Consider the following 21804-nt stretch of genomic DNA (forward strand, 5'->3'; position numbering starts at 1 on the left):
AAAACAGCGCCACCTGGCTAGTGTGTGTAATCAGGCTCTGGACTCTGCTGGGTGTTAACTGGCCAAAGTCACGGGTTGCCAAAATGGCCTCTGAAAAGTAAATCAGATGTAAATACAGATCAAGCAAATAGGTTGGTCCAGCTTTGGCATTTTGACAATCTTCAGGGTGTGACTTACATGTCTCTTTTTAGTAGGCTGAACAGTGGCGCTATCTGCCTAGTCTCATCGATGTGTGTTTCTGTTTGCACTCGCCTGCCATCCTCCCAGTGCTGCCACGATAAGACAGGTGGCGAATGACGTTGTGCGTTTGTATTCAAGGTGTTATCGCTAGAGTAACCAGTCTGTCCTTACTAATGTTGTTTGGAATTACCAGTGGGTATGCTGTGAAGCCTTTGCTAGTCAATATGCCACGCTCAGCGGCTTGCTATACCAGTTAACCGATTTGCATAACAACACCTCTCAGAAGTTGTACGGGGTGGGCGGGGCGTTTGTGGGGGGGGGGGGGGGGGGTGGGGGGGGGAAGGGGGGTGGGATCACAAATTATCTTCAGAAATGACCAGGGTGAAGAAAAGCCAGGTTGGGCCTTGCTATGATGCATCTATGTCTTTGAATGCAACTGAGACTGTTTTTTGCAGTTTAAAAATGGCAGGATCTCGACCCGCAGGTATTGGAGCGCTTTGCATGAGCACCAGTTACATTACACAATAACAGATTCATATTTTGTAGGCACGGGGAGATTAACTGATTTGCCCAGAATGACCGGATGTTGAGCCAATGCCGACTCGAGACCCTGTTCCCCAATTCCTAAAAGTCGGAGCTCTGGTTGTTACGCCACATCATCTTCCCATGATGCATGGTTGCTGGTGCTTCCACAGAATGGAATGGGACACACACAAGCTTCTCTCAAAATTAAACAATGTTCTTGCATAACCAGAAATGGGTTCATCATTTTGTCACTTTTAAAAGTGAACTAACATTCTACAACATTGCTGTATTCGCTAACAAAATTAGCGCAAATACATTTTTCTCAATTTTTCGGACCAAAGATTGTTTTTGACATTGATGTATTTCTTAAACGAGCGATATATAGGCAGAAAACGTTTCGTTTTCCTATTCAACAATTAATTTATCAATTACCTCGAATCCGCCATTATGAAGAAACCTTTTCATAACGTGGACCGAAGAAAATTTGTTTCTGCGCGTGTTAACTGAAAATAATAGCCTTTTTATGTAGTGATGAACAAGTTACTTACCTTCGGTAACTATGTATCTGTAAGAAACATTAGTTAGTTAGATTCCTCACCTTAGAATATCCCCAGGCGTCAGACTGGATCCGGAAGATTTTTGTAGCAATACCCCTTGCGCGTCGCTAGGTGTCGTCTGCGGCTCCGCGTTAGTCGTTGGCGTCGTGCGCCGGAATGACGGAGTACTTAGACGCCGCCCTCGCGCGCTGACGTCAGTTCTTGTACATAGCTTTCCGCGCCAGGAACGCAGAGCCATGCAAGAGACCGACACTGGTGCCAAAAAATCTAGGGCCCTGAAAGGAATAGCCGTAACCCTAGATGTCAGTTCGCAGAACGGGGAGGATGGGTGGGTCGGTGAGGAATCTAACTAACTAATGTTTCTTACAGATGCATCGTTACCGAAGGCAAGTAAGTTGTTCATCTGAAAGAAACACGTTAGATTCCTCACCTTAGAATAGATACCCTAGCAATACCAATCCCGGTGGTGGGTCTGCGAACCAAGATCACACCAGAAAGTCCTGGAGGACAGAACGCCCAAAGAAGCCATCCCTCCGGACTTGGCTGTCTAGGCAATAATGCCTGGCAAACGTGTGCAGCGAAGCCCACGTCGCCGCCTGACAGATGTCCTGCAAAGGGACTCCCCGTCCCAAAGCAGTAGTAGCCGCCGTGGCCCGAGTAGAATGGGCTCGCAGCCCAACAGGAGGGTCCTTTTTTGCCAAGGAATAACAGATTTTTATACACAAAACGACCCACCGGGAGATGGTCCGTTTGTGTACAGCTTTTCCCTTCTTTGCACCCACGTAGCCAACGAAAAGCTGGTCGTCCACTCGGAACGGTTTTGTGAGGTCCAAATAAAAGGAGAGCGCACGTTTTGGGTCCAGACGGTGGAGCCGCTCTTCCTCTTTGGAAGGATGCGGAGGCGGAAAGAAGGTGGGCAAGGTGACAGATTGCCCAAGATGAAAGGGGGTCACCACTTTCGGTAGAAAGGAAGGACGAGGCCGAAGGACAACCTTGTCCGGATGAACAGATAGAAAAGGAGGCGTTGACGATAGAGCCTGGAGCTCACTCACCCGTCTAGCCGAGGTGATGGCTACCAGGAAAGCAGTCTTAAGAGTGAGAAGACGAAGAGGACAATTGTGAAGAGGCTCAAAGGGAGCGCACATCAGGAATGTTAAGACAAGATTCAAGTCCCACTAAGGCATTACGAAAGGGACAGGAGGGAACGTGTGAGTAATGCCTTTAAGAAAGCGTGACACTACAGGGGACTTAAAAAGAGGGCTGATCAGGAAGACTTAAGAAGGCAGAGATGGTAGCAAGATAACCTTTCAAGGTGCCCAGGGCAGAGCCCTGCTGGGCCAAAGAAAGAAGAAAGAGGAGAACCTCAGAAAGAGGGGCGGAAAGGGGATCCACAGCCATTGCTGTGCACCATGCCACAAACTTGTGCCACCGGCAGGCGTATACAGTCTTTGTGGAGGGACGCCTGGCTGCCAGAATGACATCACAGACTTCAGGAGGCAAGTCAAATAGCATCAACTGTCGCCGCTCAATCTCCACGCATGGAGGTGGAGGCTGGACAGGTTCGGGTGGAGGACCGTCCCCCTGCTGCTGCGACAGAAGATCCTCCCGAAGGGGCAGACGTATCGGAGGATCGGTCAACATACTGAGTAGCTCGGGATACCAGTACCTTCGTGCCCAATCCGGAGCCACCAAGATGACTTGGGCCCGGTCGCGCCTGATCTTCAGCACTCTGGGCAGAAGTGGTATAGGCGGAAAGGCGTACAACAGACCGCAACTCCACTCGTGACGAAAAGCGTCGCCGAGCGAGTGCCGCCTTGGAAATTCCAACGCGCAGAACTGCTGACATTGCGCGTTCTCGTCGGTGGCGAATAGATCTAACCAAGGCTCTCCCCACTGCTGAAAGAAAGAGACCTTGCGCCACCTCGGAGTTCAGACGCCATTCGTGATCCATCATGCACCAGCGGCTGAGTTCGTCTGCTCTGGCATTCAGAGAGCCCGCCAGATGTTGAACCACCAGGGTGATGCCCTGGTGTTCCAGCCATGTCCAGAGGCGCAGAGCCTCCTGACAAAGGGTCCACGACCACACCCCGCCCTGTTAGTTGCAATACCACATGGCGGTGGTGTTGCCCGTGAACACCTGCACGACACTTCCCCGGACAGAGGGAAGGAAGGCTTTCAGTGCAAGTCGAATCACTCTCAGCTCCAACAAGTTGATGTGGAGGCGAGACTCCGCCGGAGACCAGAGGCCTCTGATCTCCGCCTCTCCCATATGGCCACCCCATCCCAGGAGGGACGCATCCGTCACTACGACATGCTCCGGAAGGGGTAGGGAGAGGCTCTTGCCCATGACCCAATCGCGGTCCGTGAGCCACCACTGCAACTGCTGTGCAGTGCCCTCCGAGATCAAGACATGGTCGGACAGGTTGCCGTGATGCTGGGCCCACAAACTTCAGGTCCCACTGCAGAGCCCGCATGCGCCGCCTGGCGTGATGCACTAGTAGGATGCAGGAGGCAATCAGCCCCAGAAGCCGCAACACTAGCCTGACCGAAACCCAGGATAGAGGCCGAAAGATGGGAATCGGGGCCTGTATATCCCGGACCCGCTGTTCTGGTGGATGAACCCGGAACTGCGCCGAATCGAGAACCGCTCCGATGAAGAGGAGCTTCTGAGAGGGGCTCAGGTGTGACTTCGGCACATTGATGGAAAACCCCAGCAAATGCAGGAGATCCGCCGTAGTCTGGAGGTGGGAGACGACTGTCTGGGGCGAGCCCGCCTTCAACAACCAGTCGTCGAGATAGGGGAAGACCGGAACCCCTGATCTGCGCAGATGAGCTGCGACCACCGCCATCACTTTCGTGAACACCCGAGGGGCACTGGTAAGGCCGAAGGGGAGCACGGTGAACTGAAAGTGCTCCTGACCCACCGTGAACCGCAGGTAACGCCGGTGGGCCGGCAGGACGGGGATGTGGAAATATGCGTCCTGCAAGTCCAACGCTACCATCCAGTCTCCAGGGTCTAGGGCAGCTAGAACCTGAGCCAAAGTCAACATTTTGAACAGTTCCTTCCGGAGGAAGGCATTGACGTTCCGGAGGTCCAAGATAGGGCGTAGGCCCCCTTTGCCCTTCTTGGGAACCAGAAAGTAGTGGGAGTAACAACCACGACCTACTTCTGGGCTCGGAACACGCTCGACGGCCTCTTTGGCCAAGAGGGCCGAAACTTCCTCTCGCAGAAGATTCAAATGATCCTCCGAGATACGGTGGTGCTGTGGTGGCATGGCTGGAGGGGTCGTCTCGAAGGGGAGGGAGTAGCCCCTTCGGACGATTTGCAGCACCCACCTGTCCGAAGTGATGGTACGCCAGTGGAGCAGGTGATTGCGAACCCGGCCCCCACTGGCGAGGAATAGGCCTGAAAGCTCGGACTAGGAAGGCTTTGAGGCGGATGCTGCCGGGGTGGATGTGGACTGACCGCGTTGGCCTCCAGTACCGCCTCGGCGGAAACCGCGACCGCGTGCAGGCTGGTTCTGCGGCCGGTGGCTAGGCAGACGTGAGGAGATGCCCCTTATTTGGCCACGAAAGGAGCGAAAAGCGGAAGTTTGTGGCCGCGGGGCCGAGAGGCCAAAGGACGTGGCCGTAGCCCGGGAGTCTTTGAAGCGAGCCAGCGCACTGTCCGCTTTCTCACCAAAAAGGCGAGCGCCATCAAAAGGCATGTCCATGAGTGTGCTCTGGACATCCCCTGAAAAGGACGTGGACCGAAGCCAGACGCGACGTCGAAGCGCCACCGTGGTAGAAATCGCCCTACCCAGCGATTGCATGGCGCGCTGCATCTCTCCCATCGGCCAGAGACGAGGAAAGCCGCGCCCGGGCCTCCTTCGGGCACAGTGGCAGCACGTCCTCCACCGTATCCCACAGAGAGTGGGAATAACGGTCCAAGAGACAGGCGGTGTTCAAAGACCGCAGGCCCAAACTGAGCGAGGAGAACAGCTTCTTACCGAACTGTTCCAGTCTCTTGGAATCATGATCCGGAGGAGCAGACGGGAAGGAGAATTGGGAGGTAGAGGACTGGATAACCAGACTCTCGGGGGTGGGGTGTTGGGACAGAAAAAGCTGCACCCTCCTCCGAAGCCACAGTCGGAGGAGAGATGAATCCAGTGTCCGGTGAGGTATCCAATCCACTGGCCTCCCCCAGTTCATCTGCCCAGTCCTGAGAAAGTTGCCCCTGGAGGGCCATAGGGTCATCAGACCCCTCCCATTCGCCCCCGTCATCCGATTCCTGGTAAACAGGAGGAACCATCGGAGCCAGTCGATAGACAATATGTGTCTCTAGCGGCGTCGGGCAGCGCCGAATCGGCGTCTGGACCAGACAGGGGCTGAATCGGGGATCGACGTCGACCGGAGTCGGCGGTGGAACCGGCTTCGGCGGAGGAGGCGTGACGAGGTCAACCGGCGTCGACAGGGGCCCAGGCTCGGGGACCTGCGGCATCTGGGCCGGAGCCTCCAACGGCGCCGGGGCCAGAGCCGCCGGCAAGCGAGGTCGCCCAGTCGAGTCCGCGGGGCCCGAAGGCACGCCAGCGGGCGTCGACGGCGGGGCCAGGCTCCTCATGGCCGAGAGGAAGGCACTGACCTCCGCCGGCGTCGCGTCAGTCCCAGGGACCGGCGGGTATGGGGACTTGCGCGGCACCTGCGGCTCCTGTGGAGCCGCGGAGGTGGAACCACCCGGACCCTCGGCCGAGTCGCGCGACCGGCGAGGGGAGTCTGAAGAGCGGTGTCGCCTCTTGGACTTCTTGGAGTGCTTCGACTTACCCGAAGACTTCGAGCCAGACGAGCGACGATGTCGAGTTCGGCTCCGCGACCGATCCTTGGACCTCCTCCTGGACCGGGATCGAGCGGGGCGCGGAGCAGAGTGGCGAAGCTCGAGAAGCTTGCGGGACCGCTCCCGCCTAGCTTTCGAGGTCAGGGCCATACAATCGGAGCACGACTCCGAGTCGTGGTCGAGGCCCAAGCAGTACAGGCACCGGCGGTGATGATCGGTCACCGACATCAGTCTGTGACAGTCGTCGCAGGCCTTGAAACCAGGCATCCTACCAGCACCAGAGTCGAGAGGTGACCAAAAAGAGTCGAAAAAGTTAGTCAAAAATTGACTTAAGGGGTAGCTCTCCCGGATCGGCGCGGAAAAAAGAAGAGCCGACGTCAGCGCGCGAGGGCGGCGTCTAAGTACTCCGACGACGTCATTCCGGCGCACGACGCCAACGACGGATGTGGAGCCACAGACGACGCCTAGCGACGCGCAAGGGGTATTGCTACAAAAATCTTCCGGATCCAGTCTGACGCCTGGGGATATTCTAAGGTGAGGAATCTAACCAACGTGTTTCTTTCAGATTCTTACCACACTGCTGTAAATTCTCTGCGATGGAAAAACAGGTTTAGGTATTATCCAATTTAATGGTCCTCATTTTACCGATTTAGGAGGTAGGGAAGCCTGGATTGCCCTGACTGGATTCAAATTAATTACCAGCAAAGTACTAGCTGACAGCATTGAGCATTTAATTCACTGAGGCGTCGTGGCGGGAAAAGTATTTCTCATTTCACCACAGAGGGTACCAGAGGGCTTTAGGACAGAGTCCTTAGGAAGTGCCATGCACTTCATGATTTCAAGGATGTAGTTATCAATAGTGATGGGTCTGTGGCCTGTGGTAATTGCTCATCATATTTTGAAAAGTCAGAAAACATGAGACTGCAGTGGGAATGGCCTGTTCCCTTCCTCTGGGAGGCAGCAACCCCCGGCAGACTTTAGATTTGCACGGTTTGCATTGTATAGTGGGAGACTGGGGACAGATGGCAGCCGTTTGCATTCACGCGAAGGAGGAGAGAACGGGCCTCTTGAGAAACGAGCATTGGCCGCACGGCCGTGAAAGAGAAAGTGAGCCACATGGGTAACATGGAAGGGGGGGCAGTGAGTGCTAAAGTAACACAGGGAAGGCTGGCATATGGTGAGCACTTTCGTGGCTGCTTTGATGTTCAGTGGTCGCGCGGCTCACTGAGAACATCAAAGCGGCCGCGAAAGTGATCAGCAGGCTGACAAATGGTGCGCACGCCCGGCGCACATGCACTATATTTGGAGGCCTGAAAAGCAGTAGTTTGCACTTCCAAATCCCCTGTTTACTAAAGCTCTCGCCAGAGCAGCACTAAAGCGCTGGCTCAGGCGAGACCTAAAAAATGAACAAAGAGGGGCGGGGCTGATCGGCCAGGATGGCAGATGTTCTGTAACACTTCAGCCCCCGCTCAACAATCCTCTCAACAGGACACATCGACACCCACCACAGTGGGTGCTTGAAACTGTACTTTAAGTTGCATCGCATCAGCCACATGTTAGATTCCTAGCTGTTGGTGCCGCATTAGCCGTGTCGTTCCCGTTGACATGCAGGACTAGGAGCTGTGAGGCTCAGGGTAGCAGGTTTGCACTGCCTCATAACTAGTAGAGATGCTGGCCTGGGGCAGAGTGCAGCCTGCTGTCCCATTGAGGTGGAGAACAGCAGAGAAAAGGTCGTGGCTACAAGACAGACTCCACAGATCCTGAAGAGATTCTGGTGAGGGGGTACACAATCGCAGGCTACCCGCGCTCTGACGCATGCTCGCTCTGACACCGGGCAGCCTCAAGCAAGCAATTACATTTCTTTAGAAAATGGCTGAGACAGAGAGTAGCAGGCCCGACTGCCCTCGGGACTCCGAGCAACTGCCTGCTACCTTGCGCGCGAGAAGAGCGGAGAGGCGGACTCAGCAGTGCTCGCTGGCATAGTCCAATCGTGCATGAGGCATCAGGACAGGAGGCCTGGCGCAGAGGCCAAGGGCCGCGTGGTCGACCACCAGAGCGGCTAGGAGAGGGTGGCTGCAAGGAGCACAGTGAAGCTGGTGAGCGGTGTGGCCGTGTAAGCGGCAATGCGGGTTGCAGAGGCGGCCCTGAACGGCCGTGGAGGTGGTGAAGCGCAGTGTTGAGAGGACAAAGAGTCCGACTTTCGGCCCCCACAGTGCTTAAGTCACGGCTACACAGGGAGGAGGTGCCAGCTGCCTGAGGACAGAAGAAAGGCACCCAAGACGGGTTAAACGGTGGGTGCGCTGACCGCAGCCCCTTGAGTGCAGGCGACGGAAAGGGCTGAGTGGCAGTGACACCGGCACAGCCTAAAGGTGCGTGGGACCTTCGGTGGGTCCGGGATGTACTTCGCCTGCGGGGGCCAGATTCCAAAGGAGACTAGCCAGACAACCGGAGGGTGCGCCCGACAGGACAACGCGGCACTGTCCTTCTCCCTCCTGGGATGAGCAAGTGGACCCGAGTCATGACTGCCCTGTGTTCCAAGAAGGATTGTCTCTGAAAGATATGCTCGCGAAACAGTCAACTGTGGGGACACCATCTGGGCCCTTGCTGAGCGACACTGGGCAACAGGAAGAACATGGATGGCCCAGCCATGAAGACATTCATGGCTTCGCTTTTCTCCTTCCTCCGAGAGCACCTACTGGCAATGCAGACTAAGGTAAGACGGGACATGGAGGAGGTAATAATAATAATTCATTTTGTAAAGCGCCTGGTTACACTTACACCCCACGGTATGTCAACGCGCTAGGATCTAGACTCCCTGGAGAGGGGGAGAGAGAGGGAGAGGGAGAGAGAATGAATGAGAATGCACCTGGAAGTTAGAAGAGGAATTCCAGAAAGGACGTATAGTGGTTCCCAGATTAGGGGTGAAATAACCAGGTTTTTAGACCTTTGCCAAAGATGCGCTCAGTGGGTTTGGCTCCGAGCCAGTGGTAAAGTGTTCCCCTTTTTGGCTTCAAGATAGCCAAAGGATCGGGTTCCCATCCTGGCTCTATGGAATTTCGGTACTCTGACCAGGTGGGCTCCCGTTGCTCTAAGTTAGCGGACAGGAGTGTAAAGGGCTATCATTGGGTGGAGATAGCGCTGCCCTCTATTTCACAGAATTCTGCGACAGTAACACATAGCTTTGTAAGTGATCCTGTTTTCCTCTGGCAGCCAGTGGAGGGTAGCCAGAGCTTAGAGGAGGATGTTCTTCTAGGGAGGTTCAGGACCAGTCTGCAATTTGCAGAGGCTTCTTTTAGAGCCTCTTAGATATAGAATGTTACCACAGTCTGAGATGTAACTAGAACGTGCACAAGGGTTTTTCTGGCCGCGAAAGGTAGTAGGTCTAGGAATTTTCTTAGGACTCCGAGAGTCCCGAAGCATTTTCCGGCTACCTTCCGGATTCGATTCTCAGACTAAAGTTTGGGATCACACCAGACCCCTAGATTTTTAGCTTCCTCTTTAAGGGTGGGGGTTTGCCTCAGAGCCTGGGGCCATCATGCCGATGCCCAGATTGAGGGCGTTTTCCCAACGATCATTACTTTGGTGTTATTGCTGTTAGGTTTAAGGCAATTGTTGGACAACCATGATGCAAGCTCCCCTGAACAAGAGGAGAACTGATTATCTGATATCTGTGTCCTGGGAGAAGGTGACAATTAGTTGTGGTAGGTCTCCTTGCCTCCCGCAGCACTCGCATAGTGCTTGGAGGTAGGTTCAGGTGCGCAAACTCTAAGTCTTCAGGAGCCATGCCACCAGGCTGAGGCTCTCTGGTTCTGGGTGCAGGACCTCTCCGTTCTGCATGGAGAGCAGGTCCTTTCTTCTTGTGAATTTGTGAGGAGTGCCTTGTGCCATTCCCACTATTTGAGCGAACCATGTCTGCCTTGCCCACTGCGGTGCTACTAGGATCAGTGTCATGTTGCTGGTCCTGCACTTGTCGAGCACCCTGTGTAACAGCCGTATCGGTGGAAAAGCGTAGGCAAATGTCTTTGACCAACTTATCCATAGGGCATTCCCTTGCGATTGCTGTTCTAGTTGTCTGGATGCGAAGTTTGGGCATTTTGCATTCAGGCGTGTTGCAAACAGGTCTATTGTCGGTGTTCCCCACCTTTTGAATAGCCTCTGCGTTTCCGGTCCATTGAGCTCCCACTCGTGGGATGCCAATGTCTGTCTGCTGAGCCAGTCTGCCTCCACATTGTCCTTCCCTGGTAGGTGTATGGCCAGCAGGTCTATCTTGAGTGGGATGGCCCATTTCCAAATCTCCTGTGCCAGAGAGGAAAGGGGGAACGATTGTGTCCCTCCCTGCTTGTTGATATAGAACATGGTAGTCGTATTGTCCGTCTGTATCAACACTTTCTGGTTGTATAGCTGTTTCTGGAAGGCCTTCAGGGCTAGCAGGACAGTCTTCAATTCCAGGTAATTGATAAGTCTGACCGCATCTGCCGGAGCCCACAGACCCCTCACCATGAGTTTGTTCATGTGTGCTCCCCATCCTATTTGTGATGCGTCCGTGGTAATGGTCACAGTTGGGTTTGGTGGTTTCAAGGTCTTTCCTGTAGTTAAGTTCTCCCTGTTCCACCATTTTATCTACTCCTGCACTGCGTGCGTAACAACCACTAGATCCTCCTAACTCCCGCTTGCTTGTGACCATTGCTGTTGCAGCCATTCTTGGAATGGTCTCATGTGAAGCCGTACATTGGGGACTAGGTGGATGCATGACGCAATCATCCCCATGATCTTGCTCACTGTTCTCACTGTCAGAACTCGCCCCTTCTGGTAGAGACGCGTCTCGTTCAGCAGGGCTATTGTTCTTCTGTCGCTGGGCATCACCGTTCCGTCTATGGTGTTGATCTTCGCCCCCAGGAAGATCTTCACCGGTTCTGGTTCTATCGATGACTTCCCCCAGTGTATCGAGAACCCCAGGTTTGTTAGTGTTCTTGTCAACCGTTCTGCGTGCTCCTCGCACTTGTCGCTAGTGCTTGCTTTGACCAGCCAGTCGTCTAGGTAAGGATACACATGAATCCCTTCCCTTCGCAAGTACGCTGCTACTGCTGCAAGGCATTTTGTGAAAACCCTTGGAGCTGACTTTAGGCCATATGCCAGGGTTGTAAACTGATAATGATCCTGGTTGATGTTGAACCTTAACAGGTTTTTGTGTCGCCTGTTCATTGGGATGTGCAGGTAGGCGTCCTTGAGATCCACGGTGGACATGAAGTCTCCGCCTTGCATTTGGGGTAGCACTTCTTGTAGTGATGTCATCTTGAATTTTTGCGTCTTTATGAATTTGTTTAGGAACCTTAGGTCCAGGATGGGTCTTAGTGATTCGTCCACCTTTGGTACAAGGAAGTAGTTTGAGTACACTCCCTTGTTCCTTTCTCTGCATGGCACTGGTTCTATGGCCCTCTTTTTCAGTAGTTGAAGTGTCTCCTCCCTGAGCTGAGCGAGCTCTTGACCCGAGCGCTGTCTTCTCTTTGGTTTCTTGTTTGGAGGCCTTTTCTCTAACTCTATGCAGTATCCGTGCTGTATGATGTTGAGAACCCATTTGTCTGAGGTTATTTTTTGCCATTATTGTAGGTAGAGGCCCAGTCTTCCGCCCACCGGTGTTGCATGTTCGTAGGCGCTTTTTTTGTGTAACCCTCTTGGTGTTCTTACATTGCGCTTCACCCTTCGGGGTATGCTGTGGGTGAGCGTCCTTTTGTGAGTGTAGTCACTTAGATGAGGGTTGGTCTCCCCTCTCCTCCTTTGGCCACGTCCGTTTCCCCTCCCTCGAAAGGACTGGCCTCGAGGATGGTACTGCCAGTTCTGCTTCTGCTGTCCCTGCTGGCTGTGACGGTCACCCTACTGCCCGTGCTGGAATATCTGGCGCGACGTACCCTGCTGGCTTCCTCCCCTTCCGTAGGGTCTCCGATTTGGGGTGCCTCTTTGCATCCCTTTGAATTGCAGGGCCCCCATGGATCTTGCGGTCTCATTTTCCTTTTTCAGTTGGGTGAGCTTCTCGTCCACAGTTTCCCCGAACAGCGTTTCCCCGTTGAAAGGGGTGTTCAGTATGTTATTCTGGACTTCCTGCTTGAATCCAGAAATTCTGAGCCAAGCGTGTCTCCTTTCAGTGATCCCTATGGCCATCAGTCTGCTCGAAGTTTCCGCCCCGTCCAATGCAGTCTTGATGCATGAGTTGGCGATATTCTTCCCTTCCTCCACTAGATGGGAAGCCCTTTGACGGTACTCTTCTGGGAGATGCTTGATTAGTTTCCCCCATCTCATCCCAGTGCTGGTACTGGTGTCTGTTCAGTAGGGCGTTTGAGTTTGCCATGCGCCAGTGCATTGCGGCGTTTTTCTACCTTCCTTCCAGTGAGGTCCATCCTTCTGCTCTCCTTATCAGGAGGTGGCCCCGAGGTCGCCGGCACATTGGCTCTTTTCCTGGCCGTGGAAGCAATGATGGAATCTGCAGTGACCGATCCCTTGATGTAAGGAGGATCCTGCGAGGAGTGCTTGTACTTCTTTTCCATTCTGGGTGTGATGGACCGGCATGTTCCCGGGTCCTTAAACGCCTCCTTCCCTTGGTTCATCACGCTTTGGAGCATGGGGAGGAACTGGCTCCTCGCCTGGATGGGGAGCAGAGTTGCGAGTAGAAAGTCTGCTTTCGGCTTCTCCTCGTCCAATTTCACACCAAAGGCTGCTGCAGCACTCTTGACGACCATGTTGTACGCCCCGATGTCGTCCGGCGGCGAAGGCCTCGAAGGATACGAGTCCACGGGCTCTTCGGGGTTTTCGGTGTCGATGTCCTGCCATTCCAGCTCCTGACTCGTCGACGGCGCCGAGCCGTATAACGACTGCTGATCCTCATCATCACCTTCTCCCTCATAGTAGGGGCCTTCTTCCTCCTCTTCAGGACCTCTCGACTGCTCTTCGGCGTTGAAATTTCCTTCTTCCTCGATCTCAACGACATCCGTCGACGGGACCGTTGGGATTTTGAATTGTTTCATTCTTTCGTCGAACTCCTTCTTCCTCTGAAGGATGCTCTCCATCTCCGCCTCGAGCCTTCTCTTTCTTTTCCATGCTTGAGATGTGCTCGGCGTCGACCGCAGGTCTCTTCGATGGAGCTTGCGTTGACGCGGTCTTGTCTTTCGTCGCCGAACGTCCCACCTCGTGGGTCTGTTTCGACTAACTCTGCCTCTCGGCGGTCTTCGGCACCTGGGAGTCCTTCTCGAAGGATCCGCTCGGCCTTTTGTCCTTTGAACCACTGGCGGACATCGACATTTTCGGCGCCGGGGTTTCCTTCGAGGACTTGGACTCATTTTTTTGGGAGTCATCATCCGATTTTCGAGGCCCTTTCGGTGGTTTTGTACTCGACGTGTCTTACCTCGTCTGGCGTTTTCTTGTCGGTCTCTGCGACCGTGAAGACATCAGGTCCCTCGGCGATGTTGTCTTCATCGTCGGTGGAGAGGCCCAGATCGTACAGTGACGGGGCCTTACCCTTGCCTTCCATGCTGAAGTTGGCTCTCCTCTGACGTTCTCTCACCCGGAGAGTCTTCGGCGCGAAAGCGGAACAGGCGTTGCAGTCCTTGCTCTCGTGGTCGAATGGTAGGCAAAGGTTGCAGACCGGATGTTGGTCCTTCTGCGCGTACTTGTGGTGGCAGTTATGGCAGAACTTAAATGGTGTCTTGTCCAGTGCGCTCAGAGCCTCTGAGTGCGCATTTTCCTATGTGCGTCGAAGAATTTCGAGGATCCCCTCCTTCGTCGTCCCGGCTGTAATACCTGTCTCTCTTTAGTCTTCTAAAGGTTCTCCTTCAATGAAACTCGCGTATTTTCCTTCTTCCTTCGTCTAAAACTCTGGAGCTTCTCGATGACGATCCAGACCCAACGGCGGAAAAAAGAATCTGAAGATGGCGCCCCAAAGGTGGGACATACGCAGGAAGCACGACGACGTCACGAGAGGTGCACCAAATGGTGGGACGTCGACGCCCACCTAGGCTACGAAAAAAAAAGAAAAGAAAAGAAAGACTGCGAATCCGGACCCAATAATGCACAGCATAGTGAATCCAGAAAGATTCACGCTGCAAAATTACAAGAACATTCAGAAGGAGGCCTAGTAGCCATACTCCTTCCAAACATCTGTGAATTTGATTATTGCATGAGCAAATATACACACACCTATGCCCATGTGGAAATCTGCTGAACAGCAAATTCCTTTTGCATACACCCTTATTTCTCACCCAGGGAAAAGTTTTACTTGTGCCTCTCTCAGGAATAACTTGAAACCATTTCCAGTGCATGTAGAGATTGGAGAGGGGTTGTTGAATACCTTTCAACATGTTAAATTGTGGGTTTGCACCGACTTGCAGCGCATTCAAACCTGGAACTAGAGCTTCCTGTAGGTATATTGCGTAGTGTAAAATAACTGAGCTTTGCTCGAGTCCAAACCCTGGTATAATAAGAGGTTATTAACAGCAGTCTGATATACCGACAACTTCGCTATTAGTTGTCATCTCAGTGCATGGCACCAATGGAAACTATTTTTTTAAAATTTTTATTACAGGACAGGTCGATTTCCAAAGCATAAGGTTGACATTTCATAACATTCTACACCCCCTCGACGCAGAGTAAGAGACCATAAATGAAGGGAGGTGGGTGGGGTTAGGGGGCAGACAAAGGAAAAGGGAATCCGTGATTTCATAGGAGAACAAATTGAGAAGCTATGGTACCAAATACAGGCAGGTCAAGAAACTAAATATGGGGACCTCTTGTCTTAAATCAACAGGAATGTAAATTACCGCAATCACAAAAAGTAGACAAAATCAACACTCTTGAGGTGGAAATCACTGAGCTACATTGACCACCATCTTCAGCCTACTATAGAGCTCAATGGTTGATTCACACATCACATAAATTAGTGCAAACCCACTTCGACTCACCTGGTGAAGTCAGTCATTTCCATCATGATCATACACATTTGTTTTGCAAGAACGATGATATCATTGCCACTGTCATCCCATTTGGACACCTCGGCATCTAGCTTACTCTTTTCTTCCTGGAAGCTGGCAACTTGCTCAGCAATTTTAGCTTTCTGCTCCTGTGGAAGCTGAGCCATTATAGCCTAAAACAGGAATGGGAAGGGGGGAACCAAACAGGATTTTAATTAAACAGACTATTAGCGCTTTGTGAGAAACACTACTTTTAACACTGTACAAAAGGAATTTGTAAACAATTATTGAATTACACTAATATTTGCATAATACATGACTGAACAAGCTAGAACAGTAAATGCACAATGTCACCAAGTCATTTAACCAGGGTCCTCTGTATTTTCAGTAGAAGGTAAAAGAGCAAAGGTTAGCATTTAAGATTTTTGTACTAAATTGTTTACAAAGAGGCTCTTGCAGCATTATTCTGCCAGCAAATAGCTCTGAAACTACTGAACAGATTTACACAAAAAGCACGCTTTCTAGACCAACAACTAGAGGTCTGCCAAATTTGGTGTAATTCCGTTCAGCGGCTTGGGCTGTAGCCGTGTTAAAAAAATGAAAAATCCCCATAGACTTAACATGGGATCTAAAGATTTGTCAAGTGGCGCCAAACTAAATGGTAAAACAAAAAATGCTTTTCCTATGGAAACCTTAGTCCTAACTATAACTACCTACTGGCGACAGACAGTACATGTCCTCCGGAGTTCTTGAATGCCAACTACAGGCCACGCCAGTTTCTTGAAGCAGAGTCGCTGGAGGAGGAGACAGGCCAGTAGGGCTGGGGACAAGTCAGCCGTCGTCATCTTCTCCACTGCTGCACAGCTCTTTGCTGCCCCTTCTTAGGTCATTGAATGTAAGGAGCAGGGTTCGGGGGTGCCCCTAAATACTAGATTTAGGGGCGTTACCACAGTGTGCAGGTTGGGACCATTGGGTCTCTTCCCTGGCGTGTCTACACCCCCCTCTTATTCCACCCTCTAGTGGAAGAGGAGCATATGCCTAGTCTTGATTGGGAGAGTCCCCTCATCTCCATGATGGAGGGGACTGATGTGTGCTTCATTTCGACCTCCCCCACCTGGGAGGTGGGGTTGACAAAAGGTGGGCACACCTGCATTTCTGTCTAGATTTTTCCACCGATTCTCCCACCCAAAGTGGGGGTGAGAACCGGTGGAAGCCAGCTGCTAATAGCAACAAAGGCTGGGGGCAGCTAACAAAGGTGACAAGCCTTTGAAGCTTCCCCTTCGTGGATCCTGCCCATCCTGGGGGAGGAGGCATGACATCTCTGCCCAGGATGTGCTTTGTTTCAGGACCCAGAGAGCGGGGGCTCTCTACCCAGGGGTTCAGAAACAGGTCTGGTGGTGGCAGATGGCTGAGAGCCAATCAGGAACTGTAATAAAAAGTGACCCTTTTTGCATGGTTACCCCTAACGTTTTGCCAGATGCCTTACCGGATGCCAACTTGACGGAGATGGCTGGTAGCCAGTCCAGGACCACACTTGGGCTGGTCGTTATTCAGGGGGCATCTCCAAGATGCCCTCTGAGTGCATTTTATATCAAATCCCACACTGGCATCAGCAAGGGTTTAATGTGCTGAGAAGTTTGGTACCAAATTTCCCAGTTTTCAGTGTAGCCATTTTGGGTCTGAGGAGATCGTAATGACAAACTAAGCTCCTATACTCAAAATGGCTTCACTGCACTTACAATGCTTGTGGATGGCACAGACACTGTAGGCACATTTTGCTCATGCAGCTATGCCCTCACCAGTAGTCTGATGCACCCTGTCTTTAGCGCTGTAATGCCTGCTAGAGGGGTGACAGACACATTTCCAGGGTAACTGGTGGCTTTGCCATTGCTTTCAATGGCCAAGTCCAACTAGCAGTGCATGAATGCTCTACCAGTCCGCAGTGGCGGACTGGGGACTTGTTTTACTTGGAGGACCTCCTGCGTAGCACGATCAGTGCTGCAAGACCTGGGGTACCGCTTTAACTTACATGCCCTCCGTACAAGGGTACCATTTACGAGGGACGTTCAGGTAAGTTAGCCATTTCCAATTGGGTACAGCCAATTCGACATATACTTTAGAGGGTGAGAGCGCAAAGAAGCCTGCTACCCTGACCTCAGTGTCCGTGCCCAGAGTTGAAAAATAAGCAGCAGCAATCGAATAAAATAGGATGGGAACATACTAAAAGAGGCACTGACTTAAAGGGATAAACCAAAAAACATCAAGGTCCCTCAGATGTCACACCGAGGCCCTAAACACAGACTGGAACACACCATTTGTCTTGCTGTGTAAAGAGACCTTTAACTAACAACGAAGTCAATTGTGACGACATCTGTAAAAGAACCGTCATTCAAAAACATCTTGGTGGACGATCCGTTCTGTGGCTGCATCTAAATAAATGACAAATCTTACAAGATTCTATCCAGAGAGACTCAAATTCAGAAACCTTGGCTTTACATTCTATTACAGAAACTATCTATTATCAAGGTCTTGGAGCGCCAGATGACAGTATACATTACAAAACAAGTAATTGAACAAGCTGTTGTGAATGAGAATGATAGGAACAGTTTTTATAACCATGGCCACATATACATTTTGATTTTAACACTGGCCAGACTTCCAAAATTCTGAATGTTTCTTTTAGCAAGACTATACTAAAGCATACTTCACTTGAATTAAATATTCTATCAGTTGGAGGAACACAAGCAACGGTGTGATATATTCTGAAGCTTAACAATAAGTTGTTGGATAAGGAATGGGAACTCTTGTGAAAGAATGGGTAAATACACAACAAAAATCAGACCGGCCCCTATCAAAAACTCAAAAGATGACTTTAGGCCAACTAACCACTCACCTTCACAACAATTGCCTGGCTTCTCTCATTAAATTCAGAATTTACTGAAGTTTTAAGGACACCCACCTTTAGTTCTTGTTAAACTCTTACTCCCAAATAATTACCAGGGCCCAATAAAAGGGAACTAATAATGGGGACTCAATGATGGTCAATTTGATAAAATTATGTCGAGGGTCTGAGTTTAGCAGTCTGTCTCGTTTGAGAATTCTCAAGTTTCTCTTCTTTATGAAAGCTGATTAAATATTAAAGACCTTCACGGTTTCTAAACTGAATGTTTTACAATAATATATTCAGGAACGTCTTGTGAACGGTTTTAATACGCGGTCCGTGGCATTTGTTCTGCTGAAAGGGTTCCACAGTAAAAAAGATATCCCCGGTGCCAACCTAACCTAGCCCTGTTTTGTTTTCTAAGGTGTTTTAAGATCAAAACTGCAACTGGAGTATAAGTTACATCCTCTTACTGTATCTAACCTCAGTGCCCCTTTTCAGTATTTTAAGAAAAGAACGCGAGTGACAGAAATTTGGTTCCACAAGGTATTACATTTGCCAACCTGGCTTCTGTGAGACACCTAATCACCAAAGAGTTTGGAAATGTCAAGAGAGGGTCAAACATTCAGCAAGCATGAGTTTCTTTTTAGCACTGCAGGTCAATAAAAAGCTTAGGCCTATCTGAGTTTTAGATTTTAGTGGTTTAATCAAACTATTCCTGGATTGCCCAGGGCTTAACTCCAAGTCAATTCTTTCCCAATATGTGGCATGCTGTCTTTGGAATAATAGGGATAGTAAAAAACTGTAAAGATAAATTTCACAGTGAAAAAGAAATAAAAACAAAGGACAAATTCTTACTCTCGCACTCTGTCCACCAATCAGCTGATCGTCCTCAGTTTGGACACTTGTTCTGCTTCTAACATCAAATGCTTCTGTCTCAAAGTCTGAATCATCCAATTCTTCTGGAGTCTATAGGAAAATATTTAAAACAAAACAGAATGTTACACTTACTCTACATAATAATACCAAACATTTAAGAGCCAATGCACTCTACACAACGTTTTGGCAGGCTCTACCCGACATCCCTACTTTTACCTGACTAAATTAGTTCTATTTTAAATGAATTTCTGATATTTTAATTTTGTACTTGCAATGGTTTTTTTAATCACGCAATAAAGTATTATTATTATTATTATTACATAGAAACAAACAAGTCATTTCATGAGTTGACATGGCTAACCATGCGGAAAACTGATTAGCAGTTGCCTAAAAATATGATTGCTTCAATTGTAATATAGATATCAAGAGATAATCAGGGCAAATTAATGACACTGTTGAAGTATGTAAATGAAACTAGACAAAACAAGTTATTTATCGTCAATAATGCTCTTTCTGATAGAAGACTATCTAGCAGCAGATTCCTCACTTTTGAATATTCGCTAGGCATCAGATTGGATCTGGAAACTTTTCAGCACTATTGCTGTGTGCTGGTAGGTGGTGCAGATCCACACCTAAGCCATTCCGCTCCAGAAATGCACTTATATAGGGTAACTCACACACGCTGATGTTAGTTGGTGTAACCAGTGTGCAGGTTCCTAAACTTGGGATCTCCTTAATGGAAACAGTCCACTCACAGGACAAGGTGGATGGGAGGTCCGATGAGGAATCTACAGTTAAGAGTCTCTACTGGAAAGAGTGTTACAGAAGGCAAGTAATTTGTTCTTCTGATAGAGACTTATAGACGCAGATTCCTCCCCTTTGGAACACATACCAAAGCAGTACCTATTTGGAGATGGGTCGGAGAATAGACTCAAACCAGAAAGTCCTTCAGGACCGAGCCACCAAAATACCTTTGTGGGCGAAGATGACCATTTAGACCATAGTGCTTCGTGAAAGCATGGAGGGGCGGCCATGTAACCACCTTAACTCTAATGCACTAGTAGCAGCTTTGGCCCTGGTAGAATGAGCATGCAGCCTTTCCAGAGGCTGCTTTTTAGCAAGTGCAGACGTAGCGGTCAAGGTTTCAGATTGCTATGTGTGACATTGTCATAATTTTGGTATAATTATGAGTGATATTTCAATGACTGAGTGACACTTTCTTGCGAGCAAAATCAAGCAATTTAGACAAGGGAAAAAGATATTAGAAATGACACCCAATTGAGCAACAAGAAACTATAATCACAACTAAAGTGCGCTAACGGGAGGCGGCTAAAAACTAAGCAGAACAGATGACAGCGTGACTGCTATTTCATGCACTGAAAGGTATGAGGTGTAATAATACAGACAGCAATGTCCTGTGTGGTGCTTGTAGGAAGCTAGCTCTTTATATGATATACCACTAGGTGGCTGTACCGAGCAAGGAGTCCAGATCTCTCTCCCCCTCCCCCCCCCCCCCCCGAAGTGTACAGGGCTCAATGTAAACCCAAAGTGCTCTATTTGTGGTAATGTAGTCGAGCAGCCTTAGGCCTAACAGAGAGGAGTGCTAGACATTTCTTATGCACGCAGTGATTAATAAGTGATACTACTCAAATAGGAGATCCACATAATTTTTAGAAAAATACGCTTCTTTCAATTTTTGTTTTAAGACCAAGATGTATGCAGGAAAGTAAGTTTTTCAGGAAAAATACTTTACACTTTAAAAAAGTGGACACTTAGTGCAATTTTCAGTTCAGCAATGTTAACCAGCAGGAAGCTGGCTCTGTATATGGTATACCACTAAGAGGTTATACATTGCACAGAGCTCAGAGATTCCCCCAGAAGTGTACAGGGCTCAATGTAAACCCAAAGTGCTCTATTAGTGGTAGTGTGGGCGAGCAGCCTTAGGCCTAACAAAGAGGAGTGCAAGACATTTATTGCACAACAGTGATCAATAATGGACATGACTCAAGAAGGAGATCCAGACCAATTTTAGAAAAATAAGCTTTGTTTGAGTTTTAGACCAAGATCTTCGCAAAAGGCAATTACGTTTTTCAGGAAAAATTCTTTAATCTTTTAAAAGTCGACACTTGGTGCAATTTTCAAACAGTTCAATGTTATCCTATGGAGGAAAACAGACTGCGACAACAGCGGCACAGGGGCGGCAGGATGCAGAGGTCAAATTCTGAGTTTGGCCCAATACGTTTTAATGGAGACTGGGGGTGCTCAAAACCACACGGACTACAGGTAAGTATATCGGTTGCAGGGGTCAAGCTCTGGGGGTTAGAGCAAGCAGAGGGGGGCCACAAGGCAGCGCCAAACATACACCACCAGCGGCACAGGTGCGGCCGGGTACAGGGTGAAAACGCAGCGGTGGGCGCCCAATGCTTTTCAATGGGAAACTTGGTTTGATAAACATGTTATAGGCGTCAAACTGGAGGCTGCACAGAGGAAACCAGAGATAGAAGAGGTAAATCGAGTGTTGTCGGGGCACTGTCAGTTCAGCTCACCAAGGCCCAGGGGCTGTGTGTGCAGGGGTGTCCTTGGACATCAGATTCTTCTTACCAGAGGCGGTCAAGGGGAGCCTCTGGATTCAGTCTGCAGGCATCAAAGTGGAGTCTAGGAGGGGTCAGCCAATGCGGGACGTGAGGTCAGGATTACCAGGCAACCAGTTTTGACTCGGTGGACCATGTGCTGGAGCCGTCAATGGCCAAATGGGCAGGACTCGCGGTTCAGGAGGGCACCTGAGTCCTTTGTGCAAGTTTCTCACTGTCATCAGTAGTTCTGGTCTTTGTCAAATAACAGGCAATCTTCCTTGAGTTCTGGAAGTAGCTGGCTGCAGGACATGCAGCGTTTTCTTTTTTGCATGGTCTTGGAAGGTGAGGACAGGCTGGTGGCAAGTGAGTAGGCATCTTCAGGCTTCGCTGCACTGTGTTTCTTCGTCCTTAGGTCGACAGGAACTCGTTTTCAGGTCCGGAGGAG

General features: G+C 50.2%; 1 protein-coding gene across 1 annotated transcript in view; it reads right to left on the bottom strand.

The window, feature by feature from the left end:
• CTNNA1 (catenin alpha 1) overlaps window positions 1-21804 on the bottom strand; it is a 282300-nt gene that overhangs the window by 17094 nt on the left and 243402 nt on the right. Inside the window, exons 14-15 of the mRNA XM_085617884.1 lie at window positions 18766-18876; window positions 15018-15199 (exon numbers count right to left, since the gene is read on the bottom strand). Of these exons, the coding sequence (XP_085474010.1) occupies window positions 15018-15199; window positions 18766-18876 (293 nt within the window). The remainder of the gene's footprint in view (window positions 1-15017; window positions 15200-18765; window positions 18877-21804) is intronic.

The sequence above is a fragment of the Triturus cristatus genome, chromosome 7 (assembly GCF_964204655.1).
Source record: "Triturus cristatus chromosome 7, aTriCri1.1, whole genome shotgun sequence".
Taxonomy (NCBI): domain Eukaryota; kingdom Metazoa; phylum Chordata; class Amphibia; order Caudata; family Salamandridae; genus Triturus; species Triturus cristatus.